Below are 18,555 nucleotides of genomic sequence, written 5' to 3' on the forward strand. Positions count from 1 at the left end.
GGGAGGGCTGCGCGGCTCGGTGAGCGCGGTGTCAGGGCCCACAGGCGTGCGGGGCTCCGCTCCATGGCCCTGTGCGCCCCTGCAGCGCCCGGCGGGCCAGAGCGGGACCCGGGGCCTGGCGGAGCCGCACCGACGGGACCAGGCCGTGGCGCCGGGCAGGGTACGGATGTCCCTGCACGCCTGGCCAGGGGGAGTTCTGCGTGACGGTCGTGCTGGCCCCTTTGTGGAAAAATACTGAAAAACAAAGTTCGGCAAGGAGTGTTCGCGTTGGCAGTAGTTCTCCAGGGACAAGCTGCCTGCGCCCTTAGGAGCGGGATCAGTGAGGGAGCTCGGTGTGTTGCTGTCTGAGAGGGAACAAAGGATGGTGGAGTGGCAGAAGGTGTTGTGGCCATGCTCTTTTTAAAACAATGCAGCCAAGGGGAACTAAGCCGAAGGAATTMTCCAAAACGGGACCAAAACCTGAACGCGAAAATACGTACCACTTTTCACACGCAGCGTGGGCTAATGAAGTAAGATGCGTGTACATGCTTTACATGAATGACTTAAGTCACTCAAACTGCACCTAAATGTGAAACGTCATCAAGTGAAACTCTACCTTTAACCGTCCCACAACCCAGTGTAAATATAGGTTAAGAAGGGCGGAGGTCAGAGGAGACTCCACCTTTGTATCCCGGGACTGTGCCCTTCTCCTCCCCGATAGGAATGCCTGTTAGGTAAGGCTTGAACAGTGAGTGCTCCCTCAGGAAATTCAGAGAGCCAGCTCCTGTTTGCACTAATGATCTCCCAGTGTAGCATATTTGTTACTGGCTGTATTGCTCATATTTTTTSTGTTCCTGTGCTCCTGCAGACTGTGTGTATCCCTGATAATGCAGCAAGAAACTGTTTCTGTTACTTAGCAAATTATGGTGAGGATTATTGACCGTTTCCAGACTCTGGTCTGACCAGGAAAGTTTGGGCATGACCAGCCTGACAGTGTGTCTGTCACACTGTTTGTGAAGCTTGATTGTGGTGGTTCTTATTGAACATGACTGGAATTACAGTGGCATACTGGCTCTGTACTTCCCTTTTTTTGTGCTGAATTGGCCATCCCTCACAATCAAAGCACAGCCACCTCCAGCACCTTTGGTATATGAGGAACAGCTGGAATGCAAGAAGAGTTTATTTTCTGCCAAATCTTCTTCTTCATGTRACAGAAAAATTTGACTTACTCTTAACTCAGTACCCTTGTCGTGAAGTGTGGTGGAGTTCTGCACAGTTTTATCATATTTAGTAATACTGAATTCTGTTAYACCTGCTGATAACAAAGTCAGGGGTATTGATCCACTCTTACAATACAATTTAATTTTTGTATATTATTGCCAACATTTTCCTTAGGAAAAAGAATGGAAGGGAATTTAAACCTGCTTAATGGAGAACTGAGCTTTTAAACAGCACCAACTTTCACTTTTTTCATGTAAGAATGTTTTTTTCTTCATACAGCATGTTACACCCTGACCTAAATACCTGAATTTCTTGTTCTATTCAGTGATACAGGATGCTGTTTCCTTTGGTATTGTGTGCACTTATGCTGATAGGGAACTGTAAAGTTCAAGAAGATGAATGGATTGACCCCACGGATATGCTCAATTATGATGCAGCGTCAGGAACAATGAGAAGACCTTACAAGGTAGAAAAATAAAGGGGATGTGTCTCTCCCAAACAGCCACATGCTGTTGCTCTTAAATGCTGACCATAAATGATGACAGAAGTATGGTGTTTTTACGGAAAAGTCTTGTGTCTCCATGGTTAAAATTGCAAGGAAAACACCRTTATGTCTATCATTGCAATTAGCTCAGGGCCTTTTTCTGATGAGCTTTTGTTGCACTCAGGTCAAGTCATATCAAGCAGGCTTTTTGTATTTTCACAGGCGGTGCTTGATTTATGCAGATTGTGGCACCACAAGTTACTGTTCTGGGAAATATTGGGTTAAGCAACACYTGCTAGTTTCTCAAGTATAGTGTTGAATGTCTTGAAAATCGGGTTCCTGACTGATGAAAGTTGGGGGAGTTAAAGTTAATTATTGTATTTTATTTYAATTAACCAGTTTCTCACATGGGATTTTGTGAAAGTCAGTGGTGTTTTGTAATGCTGGGCCTCAGTTTTCAGAAGGATGATCAGAATAGGGATTGAATGCTGTACTTGTAATGATTCATTAACATTGAACATAGGAACAGATCAGAACATAAGAAAAGATAGARCAYAGAAAAAGATTAGTTTTAACAAGGTGAATTGTCTTTATTGTCTTGTATGAAGAGCAGACTCTGCATATCATGAGATGCATGTTGTTTGTCTGGTACATATGTGCACRTACTGTAAACTGGGGTTGATTGTGTGGTCACCCTTGATTTTTGTAGTTAMACAGCTTTCAAGTTTGGTTTTACAGTCTTGAGTAATACTGTTTAAATACTTCAGGACATAATTTTCTGAAGCTTAAAAATGCAGAGTGCCTTACTTTCCTCATCAGCTTTCCTCATCAGCCTCCARCTGCTCCAAGGCCACCTGGTAGTCTTTAGCATGCCTAAGATCCAGGAGCAAGCTTTGGAGTCCTTAAGCCTGGAGACCAATTGCTTTGGCTTTTATAAAAGAAGTAGTAGCTTTATTGTTGYCTCCCACAAAAACAGAACTACATCTTAAAGGAGAAAAATTAGTGCTTTGGGTTAATCCATATTTTCAGGATTTCTTTTCTGCTCTGCAGTGAGTTTTAGATGTGCAGTCTGTGTARGCCACCCAAGCCCTCAAAACCAAACTTTGTGTCAGTATGAGTTCGTTATGTGCTAATGACTTCCCTCAGTGTGCACACCTGGTTGTGTAGAAGCAGCACAGCTAAAACTAGGTGTGAGTAATGAACAGAAAGCAGAGGGTATTCTGGAGCAAAGAAAGGCCTGCAGCCCAGAATGGGATTTGTGTTTATTTGCAGTCTGGCTGGTGTGGTGGCCAGCTGGACTAGGAATTTGCCTGGCTGAAAACTGTCCCTTTGCCTGCTGAGTCAGTTTTTAGCTAGTGTCATTATCTAACCTGTTGCACCCTGTGGATCACCAGCACTCGAAGGAGGGGAAAGGGCAGGTGGGGGAGGACAGGCAAGGCCTCACCTTTTGAAGGCAGCATGCATTTAGATAAAGTGATTGTCCATATGCAGCCTAAAAGAACAGCAGAGAGGCAGCTGGAGTGTCATTGGGACAGTATTAGCAGCAAAGAGCTACACTCAGTTTTTAGCTCCTTTGTTTCTTTTACATTGATATGACTGTAGAAGTGTAACAGGGTGTGTTGATCAAATTATTGGATTTTAAAAATACATGTTTTTCTTCTGTAATTTTAGGCAAACTATCATGACTCTGAGGATAAGGCTGTGGATACAGACAGTACTGAAATCACACAAAGTTGTTCCAGGATAATAGATTCCTTGCAACACAAGGTTTGTTCTTTGGACTATTTTCCAGTGGTTTATGGTCTGTGCTTTCTGATGATGCTTTTCTGGATAGCATCAAACAGGGGCATTGCTGGCATAATTATGCTTTATGGGAGGGGAAACTATTCAGAGGGGAGACTGGCAGTGGTTTGCATTCAATTTCCAATTGTTCTGCCTACAAACGTCTGTTTCCTGACATGTTTTGTAGTGTAACAAAATTGATAGGAGCTAGGTGCTTCTGTCCAGTGTCAACAGTTTAAACAGGTGCTGCTGATGTTACCCCACGCTGTTCTCAACTTGTCCAGTCCTCTTTGATTTTAAGTGGTGGGTTGTGGGCAYGGAGACCAGAGCACTCTGCAACACTGCCCCTCTTAGTAGCTGCTGTCAGACCCCCTTCCAGGATGTTGGGATGCTTGTGTGGCTACCAGGGGACTTGCTCCCCTCAGCCATTTGGATGAGGGATATCCAATGGGATATGTGTCATTTTAATAGTGTTTCAGTTACTTTGGACTTTGGGGAATTCCCTTTATTTTTCCTGATGCAAACTTAAAATGTAAGGAGATCCAAATGTTTGCATTTGTATCTAGCCTTACTGAGATCAGTATTTGAGTATTATTAGCAGATGTGAAATTTCCAGTACTGGTTAGTCCCATGGAAAGTAAGAGATCTCCAGTAACTGCATATGCTTTTTATCTGGCATACTAACCATGGATCATTGCTGAACTAGAAAAATGTKTCCCTGTTAATCCTCAGTTTAATGTATTGGCATGTTTGGGTTTTTTTCTCTCCTGTGAACAAGCTGGTTTGAGCAAAGTGAATAAAAGTGTCTTCTGCACAATTGCAGATTGCAGAATGTGAGAAGAGGAATGCCAAATCACATGAAAGTCGTAGCTTTTATATTTTTAAGCGATACTTGAATAAGATTTTAAATGAAGCTGGAAAACTTGGCCTTGTAAGTATTCAAATAGTTGTTAAAATAATTAAAGTCAATTAATATTACTGCTTTATGTAGTTTTCATAGATACCAAGCTTTGATTAATTATGTTGGTGTACTTTAAATTAAATGAAGGGAACTGAGTGGCCAAAGACAAAATGATAGAAATGTGTGCATCCAGTATTCTGAGGCACCAGTTGCCATTTGATTTGTAAAGCATCCAAAGGAAGGCTGTGTGAATTCAGTGTATCTAAACATCTGTTGCTGGGATGCAGCTGTAGGAACACTTTGTATTGGTCATGTTAATGGTTGGAAACTGTAAACAGGCAGATGTGGGTTGTTTGTTACAGAGTTTTAAGGCCTGTGTTGTAGCTCTGTCATGTTGACCTGCAGAGGATGGAAGYGAGGATGGGTAGCCTGGGTGGAGTRCAGAGAGATTGTCCAAGCAGGCACAGGAGTCAGGTATCAGGTTAGGAAAACTGAARCCCCCAGAATTAAACCTGGCTAAGGACATCACCCCTAAGGAAGGGATGCTTGAGAGATGAGTCCATGMAAACCTCATGAAGTTCAGTGAGACCAAGTGCAAGGTCCTGCATGTGTGTCGGGGCAATCCCAGGCACAATACAGGTTGGGGGGAGAATGGGCCAAGACTTGTCTTTGGAGATATTTTCTGTTCATATGTAGAACTGATTTTTAGTAATAAGCAAAATTCTTGTTTAACAATGAACATTACATTTAGCAATGAAAAACTTACTGTAGTACTTACTAGCTTCTGTCTGTATTATTCAGCTGTGACTGAGGTGCATACAGTGCATATGTAATTATTACTTGTTGATGAGCACTGTTTCTGAAWTTTTAGTAACAGGTGAGATAATTCACTTTATTTTTTGAGTTTTTTTCCTGTAGAATTGAAGGATTACAAACCAATTGAATTTGTGTTTCATGTAATTTATGTTTAAAAAAATATATAGGATCATAGTATGCCCCCTGTCCCATCTTCTCATCCTGCAGTCTGCTTCAGAAGGGTGCTGGTACAGAATGAATATGATCAGGTTTTTGTCTAGAGGCAAAAMTAGAGGCACTTCTATTTCCAAATAAGTAGCTTTTAACCACTGTTTTGCTTTACTTTGAATTTAGCCTGAGGAAAATGTGGGCCATGTCCATTACGATGCTGAGATCATTCTTACAAAACAGACCTATTTGGAGATCCTCAGGTTTGTCAATGAGGAAGCCTGGCAGCCAGGTGCTATGGATGAGGCACTGAGTGATATTTTGATCAATTTTAAACACCATGACGATCAAGCGTGGCAGTGGAGATTTGAAGACGCTTTTGGAATTGATCTCTATAACTTGTTTTTGGTAAGAGAATGAAGGTTGATTGTTGGGTTTAATTGCTGTTTTCTTCAGTTTCTCTGTGCAAGTCTACTCAATTAATATTACCATCTTAACTCCACACACAGAGCTTTCCATCATACTTTCACTGAGTCACTTTTCTTATGATTATTGAAAGATGTATTTGCTTTAAGAAGGAATTCAAGTTTTTGGTTCCTGTGGTCATCTGTTCTTATTGTAGCTTTGGTTTGTTCTTTTTTTCTAGTGTGCATTTTTTTTTGTTCTTCTTCCTGTCTTTTATATCTGTGCTGCCAAGACTCATTATGCTCTAGCACTTCCTTATCTCTAGAACTGACACCTCATGTATTATAGATTTTCCAGATTTGTCCCTTGCTCACGTAGATGTTGAAGCTGTTGGATTCTGCAGGAGYTGGAATATATTTATATTGAGACAAGTATATCTTTGAGCTCCTGTAGCTCAGAGGCTTTTGCAAATTTGTGGAAAAAATTTYAGTATTGGAGAGGAGGGCATGACTCTGGGAATTACAAAGTGCTAAGCTGAGGAGCTCTRATAAGCTGAAGCTTTCTGAATAAATCTTTAAAATTCAGAATCTGATGTTTTTTGCTGACATAATCTTGCAAGTAGGCTGTCTAGATTTGAGGGGTCCCTGGAAGCCAGATGACAAAAGCAAGCTGTCAGTAACCTCTGTGAGGGGTCCTCAGGTGGAAAGCCACTGTGAARTGCTTCTTTGAAATCTTGCTGCTGGTACCCAAACTGTAACTTTGTCTTTTAACCAAAGTGTGGAGTTGGCAGCAGTTGTTCTGTGATTCGTGGCAAGCACAAACTACTCAAGCACTGACTGACATCAATTTGATAATTCAGAAGTATGGTACTAACACGACAAACGTACTAAGGAAGAAATAACTAAATATCTCAAGAAACAAATGAGCAACTGCAATGTAAGGCTGTGACAGGAATGAATATTAGTGCTGCCATGAAACTGTTCTGTCTTGTACTGCTCTGAGCTGCAGAAGCAAGGAAAAACTTCTCAACCATTCTGTTGAAATGACACCAGTAAAAACGAAAGTTGGAAGTTTCTTCGTGTGTACTGCCAGTAAGTTTGGAAAATTCCATATGTGGGTCATAATTTCTTTCTCTTTTCTTTTTCAGCTACTCTTGTGCTTAGTGTGTATTGTAACTGTAATAGCTACAGAACTCTGGACACGTGTTCTTTGGTTTGTTCARCTAAAACGTGTTTTATTAATAAGTTTTTTCATCAGTTTTGCATGGAATTGGCTTTACTTGTATAAGGTAAGTTCTGTAATCTTAATGGCTTTTTGGCTTAAAATTTTACAGTYATGAGGGAGTAAAGGTTATTTTGTTTCTTTAGTTAGTTTACATAAAGCTTTTTAATCAACTGCAAAATAAAGGGATGAACATTTTATTTTACATGTTGATGGGTGTGTTAAGCTTCAAGAACAAAGGAAACTCTGACAACTTTATCCTGCTGTAGAGATGTACCCAATTCATGAAGCACTAGAACTGATTTCACCATGTGGGCAAGGCAGATGTGAGCCCTGACGAGAGCAGCATGGTAGGAAATGTGTTATGAGGAGCATTTTTCTTAAGATTCCATGGTGGAAACTCTGTTTARTGTGATAGACCAGATACATGCCTTTTTAATGGTGATTAAGTGGCTGATGATACAATAGGATCAGTTTTATTGAGGAGGAATTTAAACTACCAGATCATAGCCCTGCCACAAAATCTCTCTTACAGTTCTGATCTCAGTCATCAGAACTGAACTGCAGCTTGTCAGACCCAGGGATAGCAAAGTGCCAGAGAGTGGGATGGTTTTAGCACAGCAGTGGAATTCCGCTTCTTTAAAGAAGTAAGCTTTYCTAAATACATATTACATGGGGAATTGCCATTGCAAGGGGACAGTGAGGAAATTCTCATTTATGTGGGGAACTGTCCCAAGTGTGCCAGGAGCAAAGACAGATAGCTGAGGTGCAGCACTGCAGGGATGCAGCACCTCAGTCCATGTTTCCAATCACTGCTGTTCCCTGCAGCTGGCCTTTGCACAGCACCAGGCAGAGATTGCCAAAATGGAGCAGTTTGACAATGTCTGTGCTGAGAAGCTGGACTGGCGGGGRAGTCTGATTGGTAAGTACTTGTTTGCTACTTTGGAGTAGCAAAATACCAATTCATGGTGTCCTAGAATGCTCAGATTTCTTCATGAGTAGTACAGGGAATTTTCCTCAATACTTGATTATGTGGTTTTATCCTTTTTTCCATCCATAAGACTGTCTTCTAGGTTTTGGGAGGAGAGCTTATTACAGCACTATACTTCAAGCATGTCATGGTTTTGCTTCTTTCKTATAATTTACTTGCTGAGTGTTTCCTCAGGCCCCTTCCCAGTACCATTCAGTGCCTTTCCACTACAGTTCCAGCATGTAGAATGGAGGGTGGCAGCTCTCAAGCAGTTCTTGCTGTGGTCTTCCCTTTGTAATTCATTGACTCTGATTGTTCTGTCTTTGATAAATATCAATGTTCTGACTACAGTAAAACTAAACCACAGCAACACTGATGTTACAAATCCTTGTTTATAATGTAAGAGTTCCCTKAAGAAGCAAGACTTTCTACTGCCAAGCTAATCTCAGATGTGTAAAAATAAATCTGAGCTTTGAACTGTGTCTAGGARAGTTCTCTTCCATCTGTAATTGAAATGTTGCTTTTTATTACTGCTGTGTCACAAAATGTAGTTTTTATTACTGCTGGGTCACAAAATGTATTGTTAAGAATTAGTAAAAATRTGTCTCTGCTTTGACTTCAGAATGGCTTAGAAGTACATGGACCCTTCAGGATGATCCCTGCCAGAAGTACTATGAAACTCTGCTTGTAAATCCTATTTTGCTAGTTCCACCGACAAAGGTATGTGTCAAGTCCAAAGGGACTGTTCATGTTTGTTGTTTGTGTGATAACACTGGTTTTCTGTTTGTATTTTTCTAGGCCTTGGCAATAACTTTCACAAACTTTGTAACTGAGCCTTTGAAGCACGTAGGACAAGGTATTGGTGAATTCATCAAGGCACTTATGAAGGAGATACCATTAATTCTGCAGGTTCCAGTRCTCATTATGATGGCTCTGGCTGTCCTGGTTTGTATACATTTCTCTTACATTTAAAAGCTCAGTTTTATTTTTTATATATTAAATGTATTTATATTTAAGTATTATCTATTATTTGTTTCTTATATGTACMACTGAATGGATTTCTTAGCACAGATGAAATTACCCTTGTACAAGGGAATTTTTTCTTGATAAAGGCTTCATACTATAGTTGGTTTAGGAATTAAAATGGCCAAGTTTGTATTCAAACCACATCCCTCTCCCACTCCCCAAGTGAGATATAACAGCATTAAATGCTTAAAATCTTAGACTCTGTGACAGTTTATTGCAGCTTAGTTCCCATTTCTTAAACTTTGAGTCATGTGAGGCATGTAGTTGGCATTTTGTACACAAAAGCATTGAGTCAGAACATTAAACATTTAACGTAGCGCCAGTGATTAACTGCATCCAGTCTGGCAGTTCCTGCAGTGTGGTCAGACTGCAGAAAGCTCRAATGTTACTGTAGCTATTCTCATCATCTGAGCTTTTCTTTTAGGGTCTTTCAAATGTGRCACTGAAATCTGTGTGAAAACCATAGGCAGCAAATATTTGGTGTTTTGTTCAGTTTGGATTTTTTCCCTCTCCCCCAGGCTTTTTGCTATGGTGCAGGATCATCAGTGTCTGCATTAAGATACTTAACGTCTTCTCAGAGGAAARGTCTTCCTCCACCTGCCAGTCAGCAGGAGCAAATAGCCTTTGGGCAGTATGATGGGAGGACAGCAGATGAGTATTATTTGCAGAAGCATCCTTATGTCTACAGAGGCCACCAGGACAGAGGGGACGACACCTTGAAGCCTCTGCCCAAGGTGAGAATGGGCAGTGGCAGCAGGAGCCCAGACACGGCGCAYGCCAGCGATGAGCCCGATGCACAGGTAGGTGCTGGGTTGTGGGACTCTTGTAAGTCCTGGCACTCTGGGAGCTGGGATTAAACTGAACAGATTGCAATGGCACCTGTTCAAGCAAGCTTAGCACAGATCTGGGGGACAGGGGAGTTAAGTACATCTGGGGGCAGAGGAGCTAAGGAAGTACATSTTTCCCTATGGAACAGTTTGATAGAGGTTTCTTTGGATGTGTTTCTTCTGCAAAAACACCTTGCAGTGGCTAATAGTAGCAGGAAATAACTGATTAGAACTTAGAACTTTTATTGGTAAAAATTCAGTTTTGAKAGATCAGTACTTTTGTCAGCCTGGGCAATCATGACAGAAGAAAGCTGGGGGGAAAAAAGCAGTGCTGACTTTCCTGTAAATTATAGAAAATTCAAAACAGATTTATTCTCTATGTTGTGTTTATTTACATGTTCTGTTTCTCCAGGAAAAAAAATCCCAGTCATGCTTTGGGTGAGCTCTGCCCCTTGAGCTGAATGCACTTGAAAYGATGTATCACTTTATATTGCTTAATTAATAGATTACAATTAATTCTTTGCAGAACAGATCGTACACTGAATCTGAAGTTCATAAACTAGAAACTCTCAAAGCTGAAAAACTTACTGAAGAACCTGCACTTGAGCAGCAGAAACAGGAGACAGGCAAAGCAGAGGGAGAGACTGAAGAAAAGTGTGACCCTAATAAAAACCTAGAAGGTGAAAGTTCTGTCATGGAACCATGTGAAGAGAAGAAAAAGAGAGTTTTACAAGACTCCCAGGAAGGAGACTAAGGAAGACTCAAGCTCTGCTGTAAGTTTTGTCTAATCTTTAGTTGTCATATACTTGCTAMTTCTGCTCTGGTTTCAAGTGGAGGAGAGAGGACATCAGTAAGCTGTAAGGTGGGATTGTAAGCCCTGGGAGAGTGAGTACATGTACTGTGTCTGGAATCTGAAATAAAGGTGTTAAATAAGATAGTGCACCTTTAAGTGGCCAGAAAAAGGCTTGTAGAGTGTTGCTGCTTGTTGGAAATCAGGTTTGTGTAGTAAGTTKTGAGTAGAACTGGATTCTGGGTGATGAGGAGTCACTGTTACTGTGATAGAGCATTTCCTGCGTGTRACACTGGAACTTGTGGTGCTGCAGGAACTGCCCCAGGGCCCTGGGCAGTTGTGCCAAGTGCCTGCCACCCCTGGGATTCCTGGTGCATCAAAAGTACCTTTTGAAAACTTCTGCTGATTGTAAAACTGTTCTGAGTTAATGCAGGAGTCAGCGAAATAATATTACAAAAAAAAAATCCAAACCCATGATGTTTGAAAAAACTCTTTTTTATTAAACAGAATTAAAACTAAGGTTTCAATTTTTTTTTTTTAATTGCAATGATTGTTTCTTCTAAACTGTGTTTCTTCAAAGACAGCTTCAGTATTTAGTCTATTTCTCCTTTTTTAAATTATTTTTTTAAAAAAGTATAAAAGAAAACAGGACTTTTTTCAGGAGGTACAAATCAGGGGGAAAAAATCAAGTTTTCTTTAAAAAGAACATAAAAATTTAGGTCTTACACTGGATTGAGATAGTGGTAGAATCCACTAATGAGCAATGAGAGAACTGACAGAGGAAAAAGAAATCATATTAGTTTTGACAGACTAGAGGCAATTAAGGGGGAGAATGCAGTACCAGTACCTAAGACAGTGCTCTGAAAGCAACTGCCACCTGCAGGAGCAGGGCAACTCTACAACTACTGCTCACCAGTGTGATGCTGCTGCTATTTATGGGAAAATCAGGAGAAAGGAGACGTTTTCAAAAAGGCAAGTGTGCTTTTCCAGCAAAGCAAAATAATCCCTAAGATGCTGCTGTACAGTACGTGCCTCTGGGGTCTTCAGCTGGAATCAGGTCCCTTTATAGCTGAGGGTAAATGGACTCTCTGTTCATCCATTCTCTTCGCTTGCGAGCGTAAAATCAAACTGAAAAAATCCTCATCTGGTACAGTGGGGCCTTTGGCAGATCCTGGAGGAGCACATCTTTGATCATCCAGTCTTGAACCCTACAGACAAAACAAGCAGTCAGAGCTGCATATTTACAGGGAGATACGTAGTAAGTGAACACTATTAATGAAAACACTACTAAAAGCTTTTGTTTTCAGATTTAAAGGTAGTAGAGCATTTTGTATTTTGATTACCAGCAAAACCTGGACTCTGGATTMTTTCAGTTGATAATTAGGATTGCTGGTGACGTGTGGTCCTTACAGGTCAGATCTAAACACTTAAAACTGTTTCACCTACACCTTTAAGAGCCTCACTTGTTTTCATTCRCTCTAGCATATGTTACTTTTAATAGTTACCATGGTATAATTACCAAAATTACACTTACTAGACACTGGTTAATTTAAAAAAAACGAACAAAACAAGAAAGGGGAATTGTCCCAAAACTTTTTTAAAAATKCTAAAAACCACTAATCTTGTTTTCTTATGTTCTTCCTTCTGTACCAGATCAGTGTGTAWCTTAACATAATAAAGTGGCTTACTTGAAAAAACTCAGTAGCAGGAGGCACAAATGAGTCCCCAGAGACTGAGAAGCTGAGGAATTTGTTGTTAAGCACTTGCCTGGCATTTAACCAATATATCAAAGAAGTCATCATCGAGTTCCCTGTTGTTGCTGGCCATGAGGTGGCCCAGCACAGCCTGGCTGCTGTTCTGCTTGAGGCGCAGCCCRGGCAGCTCACTGAAGCTGGCGCGTTGGTCGTCCAGCCGGCGGCTCTGCGAGCTCGCCAGCAGGTCCAGGAATTCATCCGTGTGTGGGGACACTACAGACGTGGAAAAGGCTGGSCAGGAGAGACAGAACAAGTTAGCCTAGAAGTACATTCCTTTCTGTAGTGAGTCTTGCATACAAATACATTTTGAAAATAGTATTTATCAAAAACTCAAGTCAAATACAGATTTTACTGTTAAAAATTACATTTTATCATTGTTTTAGGTGGAGTTGAGGATGTTGCCGCTGAAGCAGCTGAGAGTCTGTTCTTCTCCTGGAAGCAGCACCGCTGATCATCCATCCTGTTACTCTGGAACCGACTCAGCAGATCAAAGAACCCTTCATCTGCCATTGTCTCACGACTGCTTTTCTGAAAAGGAGAAGATTTAGGGGTATTTGAACTTAGAGTACCTACAGCTGCCACAACTGCATCAGAGTTTCAGTCCACTGATATGTTTGATACTTGCATATCTGAAATTTATTAAATGAATTTTTTTAGTTTTCTATAGCCAGAGATCTATCATAGGAGGAGATGCTAATGATAAGGCAGCATTTTGGAAAGTGAAATATATTAGAAACATTTCATTCTCTGAAATGGAAAGAAACTGTTCTCGGATCATGATACAACCGGAGTTATTCCTCCTCAGCCATTAATCCAACAAAACCCCAAATGCCCATGAGTGGAAAAAGGAACAAGAGCAGCAATGAACAATTGCCATTGACTCCCTCAGGTCTGTGACCAAATGACTCAGTTCTTTCATTTTGAACTGACTTCTCTCAAGAGAGTAATAACCTAAAAAGTAAGTCCAAAATACTTCCCAGTGCCTGAAACAGAAAAAACAGATTTTGTTAAGTTTGGAGAAGTAGCATCTAGAAGAGACTTAGAATAAACATTTATGTGCCAGCTCTAACTTTAAAAGTTCCACCAGGAATAAATGTTTCAGTAGTAGGAAAATGTTAAAGCTGGCACCACACCTGAGAGAGCTGCAGAATGACCGAGTCTGCATCGGTTGAGAGCCACAGTGTTTAAATCAAGTTAAATGGAAGAGGACAGCTGCAGGAAAGTGTTTTCCATAATTGTAATCATGCAAAGATGAGTAAAGGCCATTTKCTCCACAGCTCACCAAACCTACCCTCTGAGAGTTTGGAAGGCGATGGTCAATAGAATTACTGGCATCCTGCAAAACTTTGGAGGTTGTGCCATTTTTGTACTTTTTGCCTTTTAGACGATTTACAAAATGAAGTTTTGTTGAAGTTTTGGCAACCAGTGGTTTCTGTTTAGCAAGAATCTCACTGTTCCAGTTCGGAACCTAAGAAAACAAGAGTCAGGAAATTAAGCCTTGTGATTTTATTTACCAGTACTGTTACCTCTTACTTGCTGCTGCTTTTCCTCCCCAAAATGAGGCAGCTTTACATTATTTCGTTCATGCAGCCATGAGGATATGGTTATGATTCCTGAGCTGCTGTTAGCAGAAGAAGGTTAGTGCTGTTACTGGTTGGTCTGAGAACTGGACTGTGGTGTAACGCCTGATGATTAAAATGTGATCAAATGTTTTTTAATTAAACACACTGAAGTTGTCCTTGCTGGCTGCAGTGCAGGATGGGCAGTAAATGTAAATGCTGGCATTTCCCACCTGGCATTTTTATAACTAGAAAAAGAAATTTAAAAAACATATTTCAAAGTGTTGAAGCAAAACAAACCCTTACACAAACCCAGCTGTGCAACCAGCCTTCCCTGAAGTTCTTGATGTACACAAAATTCCCAATAAAGATTGAAACGAAAGAGGGAGACAAATGCCAGCACAAGAACAAACACGAATAACCATCTCCTTTCATGAAAAAACAGAAGGGATAGCTTTATCCTGACCAATTTTCCCTGAAACCTCCTCTAAAATAAACAGAATTACCCACAACTGACACACTGGTAACTCTTATTAACAACCCCTTTTTTTCCTGATTCAACATTAGTCACAAATTTTCCAGCAACACTGCCTACCCTCTGGATTTGCCTTTTCAAGGCTTTACCAAACACCAGCACACAGACTCTGAGATTATGCCATCCTGGACAATCAAACCCTAATACTCRGGTCAGGGGTTGGTCTCAGGGATATTTATGGAAGGAATGTGCAGAAATTACTCTACAAGTACCTTGAAAAAAGCCCTTTATAAACTAGACTGCAATAATAAATTAATGCCAAAAATCTGCAGGTATTTAGGGTGCAGACTGTTAAGAGGMTACATATTTTAGAAGTTTTCTCAGATAAATGGATTCAGAGAGTAAGAGAAGCCAGCTGATAGTGGCCAAAAGCTTAGAGGTTCCCTGCAGAGGACCTGCCCTAGACTAAACAGTCCTTCTAAAGCAGTAYTCAAAAGAGGCTCTTGAGCACCAATGCTGACTTCAGCAGTGCTGATTGTCCTCATGCTTTGAGATGTTATTGCCTGTTTGATTAACATGACAGGCTTTGCCTCACTTAAACTGGCAGCATTTCTGAAATAGCATCCTTAGTCGAGATGGATTTGAAGCTCCTGATAATTTGCAAGTTGGTAAAAATGCCAAATAGAAAAAAAACAACATATTTTAAGTGCCTATAAAATTACTGTAATCAAATAAAAAATGTTCAGAAGAGCTGAGCTTAGGAATTTTACTCTGCATTGCTTTCATGCTGCAGACTCAAACCATCTTTATAAAAGATGAAAAAATTCTTTTGATTCACCTTACAGAACCCCATTCTTTCTCATTCATGCAGGGAATAAAGCAAGCTTTCCACAAGCCATCACAACCATTATCTGTCACACGCTGTTACCTACATGACAAAAGTACTACTTGTTAGTAGTGTTAGACCTGCTGCTATGGAACTCCTAATATCAATGAAATTACAAACGGGAGGCAAATGGCACATTAACACACCCTCAGAAATGTTTCTCTGCAATCTCAGCAACAGAACAGAARGAAGCAAAGTGCCAACCTTTTCTGGTGTTAATTTCATAAGTTCCATGTTCTCCATACTGTGACGGCGTCCTCTTGGTCTGCCACCTTCAAGAGAAAATAAAGTTCAACTTTTTATTATTAAAATTTATGGTGTCACTTGCAAMGCTGTGGCTGTAACTCATCCAAGGTCCAAGACAGACAATTGGAACACATTAACCCTCCATTCACAATATAAATCTTTCAGAAAAGGAGGYGCCGAGGCAGTCTAATACTGCAAGAGCAACCTTTTCTTAACTGTTGGGGAGAAAACCAAGCAAATTTGCATACTCAACCATGATCAGCRAAGAACTCAAAACAACAGATTCTTTTTTAAGTTCTCTGTTGGGGAAGTACTGCAGAAAGAGGCACATACCATTCAAACTGTTTTCCACCATGTGACTTTCTGCCATCATGGAATTGTTCGTGCTGTAGCTTAATCCAAGAACCATTTGAAGATCTGAGAGATTAAGTCTGGCAGTGAGTTCTCCACTTCTGTCTCCTACCTTCAAGCAAACGAAACGAGCAGTTATATTACTTCAATGAATGCTCACACATGTAAGTGCAAATCCTTGTCCCCTAGTATCCTGGTTTAAAGACAATCACCCCAAGATACTTAGATTTCTGACAGAAAAAGACTGGAAAAGATTTCCTGGTTGCAGACTGAGAACATCATCTTTTTAACAAAGTAACAACTAACAGGTAACATAACAAAGCCTAAAGTAGTCTCTGTTAGGCTAGTAACTTGGATTCCGTGATGACACTGTGAGTGGTGACACTAGAACTAAAGAGCTAACTGCAGTGAGAGGGTGGCTGAAATAACATGGAATCAACTCTGAAATCATTCAAAATGCATTCCATCACTCAAAATCACATGCATGGACACACCTCCATAAAACCTCTGTGTGAGAGCAAAAARCAACAGCCAACCTAGTGGCAGTATGAAAATCATACCTCTCTTGAAATCTCCAGGTGCCTTTCTGCAAAGTGGATGGCTTGGTCATGATTTCCCAGAGCAGTATATGCATTCCCTAAACTCCAGCATGCTCTTCCTTCCCCAATTCTGAAAACAACACRCATTTCAATTACACCTCTACCTGCTGAACACCAGAGGTCAGGTTTTCACAGCACTGCCACAGTAATTTGCTGGGCTAAGAAAAATGAAGGCCATCAGCAGAGACCATTCCAACTTTAAATAYTGTATTTAAATACAGTAAATATAAATACCAGCACTTTAAATACTATATTTAAAAGAGTGTGATCTGAGTATAAATAAATATGAACAAATTTAATAAATTATTTTTTAAGCTCACAGCAAACAGTTTTGTAGGCATGGAACATTATGTAACCTACTTTGCTTTTCCTCAGTTTGCATGCCTTACCATATTCTTCTTATTTAGAATATTCCATATTCTTCTTACTGAMTTAAGAAGATGTACATTTAAATGTTGAAAAAAAATTTGGCTTGCACCTGACATTATAAAAAAGGCCTCTGAAATCAAGATGGTTATATACACACAACTTGTGCTTGCTGTGTTATTCTCCTTTTCCCATCCCTTCCTGTATTATTAGCTTGTGGACAAGTAGGAGACAGATTCTTATGAAAGTAGGGTGAATTATTATAATGAAGTCWTGAAAGACAGATCTGCATTTCTTTTCCTTAATTTACCCAGGCATGCTGACAGGAGATGATGTAGAAACAGTCATTCATCAATTTGTCTTTCATCTCAGACTCATTAGCTGTAATACCAYCATGAGTAATTTTTGTTTTCCATATGAAAACCAGAGCCCAGCATTGAGGGAATKCACATTAATTCAGCTGTCACATACAGAACAATGACAGCAGAGTTGAAGGTAACAGGATTTGCTCTCAGTGTCACACATACATTAAACAATCTCTTAGGGCTTACTTATCATGTAGTTCCTGAGCAATCACAAGGTGTTTCAAATGATACTCAATTGCTTTCTCATAGTCCTGGAGCAGAGTGTAGGTGTTCCCCAGGCTGTAGCAGGCCTGTGCTTCCACAGCTCTGTCCTTCAGCTGCCGAGCCAGCTGCAACGTCCTCCTGGAAGAGAGGGTCAGTCACCTCAGAAACCACTGCAAGGAAAAGGTTTCAAAAGTACACCTGCATCCCAAAATCAGTTAATTATACAATTATACAATTGTATATTATACAATACAATTATACAATTAATTCAATTACATTTATTAATTCAATATACAATTAATAATATCAGTTAATTATACAATTTAGTAACTTATTAGCCAATAATTTGCCAGCCTAGTGCCCTAATTTATCTATCCTCTAAAACTCTTACAAGTCTGAGAGTGTATAGTCTTCCACCCGCTCCACTGCAACCTACTTGATTTTATTAGAGAGCAAGCTGATACCTCAAACAGCATCTTTAATTTTATTTTATTGCTTCATTACTCTTTTGTAGGAGTTTCCCTGGCAGGATGCACTGATTAATACCAGTGCTACAGTACCTGCTTCTCCCATCAGCATGAGCTGGACAGGCCTAGWCCCAGCAAGCCAGCCCTGCCCTGCTGGGCAAGAAGAATTTGAGTACTAAGAGGGATCTACGCAGTACTGAGGCTTTTTTCCCAAAGTACAAGTATGCTCTGAAATCCCAGTAAGATGCTTGTAACACCTGTACTGTATCTTTGCCAAGCTTTTACCTTCCCAAGTACCACAGCYTAGAGGTACAGAGATCAAGAAATGTCTGGATTGAAAATTTATGTTGCTGTGCACTACCTCTCTTAACTGGTGTGCACACCCAAGGCAGCCACCCATCTCAGGATAGGAAAGCTACTCACATCATTCCAGAACTCTCYAATAGCTTAGACAGTAATGCCTGCTTCTAGAATAAAGGGGAATAAATGCTGAGCAATGGAAAAGTGTCTGTCTACAGTACTGCAAAGAATCTATTCAAAGTAACAAAGCAGGTAAAAAGTAAAAAGCATTAATGCTGCCTCTCCCTTAAGAGAACCAAAATAGTTAAACAACAAAGGAAAAATACCTTTGCTAAACAAATGGAGTTTTTTCCAAAGTATATGTTGAAGAGATKGCTGTTCCCCAGTGAGCTACAGTATCAGGCACAACAGAAG

General features: G+C 40.3%; 2 protein-coding genes across 4 annotated transcripts in view; one reads left to right on the forward strand and one right to left on the reverse strand.

Annotated features, from left to right (window-relative positions):
- CLCC1 (chloride channel CLIC like 1) overlaps positions 1 to 13,739 on the forward strand; it is a 14,355-nt gene extending 616 nt beyond the window's left edge. Inside the window, exons 1-12 of one of the 3 annotated variants that reach the window (XM_057364269.1) lie at positions 1 to 19; positions 1,526 to 1,666; positions 3,356 to 3,451; positions 4,290 to 4,397; positions 5,517 to 5,738; positions 6,883 to 7,023; positions 7,785 to 7,878; positions 8,549 to 8,646; positions 8,725 to 8,871; positions 9,471 to 9,752; positions 10,306 to 10,552; positions 12,707 to 13,739. In XM_057364269.1, the coding sequence (XP_057220252.1) occupies positions 1,535 to 1,666; positions 3,356 to 3,451; positions 4,290 to 4,397; positions 5,517 to 5,738; positions 6,883 to 7,023; positions 7,785 to 7,878; positions 8,549 to 8,646; positions 8,725 to 8,871; positions 9,471 to 9,752; positions 10,306 to 10,533 (1,548 nt within the window). In that variant the 5' untranslated portion in view covers positions 1 to 19; positions 1,526 to 1,534 and the 3' untranslated portion in view covers positions 10,534 to 10,552; positions 12,707 to 13,739. Of the gene's footprint in view, positions 20 to 515; positions 714 to 1,525; positions 1,667 to 3,355; positions 3,452 to 4,289; positions 4,398 to 5,516; positions 5,739 to 6,882; positions 7,024 to 7,784; positions 7,879 to 8,548; positions 8,647 to 8,724; positions 8,872 to 9,470; positions 9,753 to 10,305; positions 10,553 to 12,706 lie in introns of those variants that run through there. The other 2 variants (XM_057364268.1, XM_057364267.1) reach the window with 2 other exon arrangements.
- The window catches only part of GPSM2 (G protein signaling modulator 2), a 27,531-nt gene continuing 20,032 nt past the window's right edge, over positions 11,057 to 18,555 (reverse strand). Inside the window, exons 8-15 of the mRNA XM_057364265.1 lie at positions 17,357 to 17,512; positions 16,401 to 16,509; positions 15,823 to 15,952; positions 15,448 to 15,515; positions 13,615 to 13,791; positions 12,689 to 12,851; positions 12,337 to 12,554; positions 11,057 to 11,777 (exon numbers count right to left, since the gene is read on the reverse strand). Of these exons, the coding sequence (XP_057220248.1) occupies positions 11,613 to 11,777; positions 12,337 to 12,554; positions 12,689 to 12,851; positions 13,615 to 13,791; positions 15,448 to 15,515; positions 15,823 to 15,952; positions 16,401 to 16,509; positions 17,357 to 17,512 (1,186 nt within the window). The 3' untranslated portion in view covers positions 11,057 to 11,612. The remainder of the gene's footprint in view (positions 11,778 to 12,336; positions 12,555 to 12,688; positions 12,852 to 13,614; positions 13,792 to 15,447; positions 15,516 to 15,822; positions 15,953 to 16,400; positions 16,510 to 17,356; positions 17,513 to 18,555) is intronic.

The sequence above is a fragment of the Malurus melanocephalus genome, unplaced genomic scaffold (genome assembly GCF_030028575.1).
Source record: "Malurus melanocephalus ecotype Western Australia unplaced genomic scaffold, MMel_1.1 scaffold_37, whole genome shotgun sequence".
NCBI lineage: Eukaryota > Metazoa > Chordata > Aves > Passeriformes > Maluridae > Malurus > Malurus melanocephalus.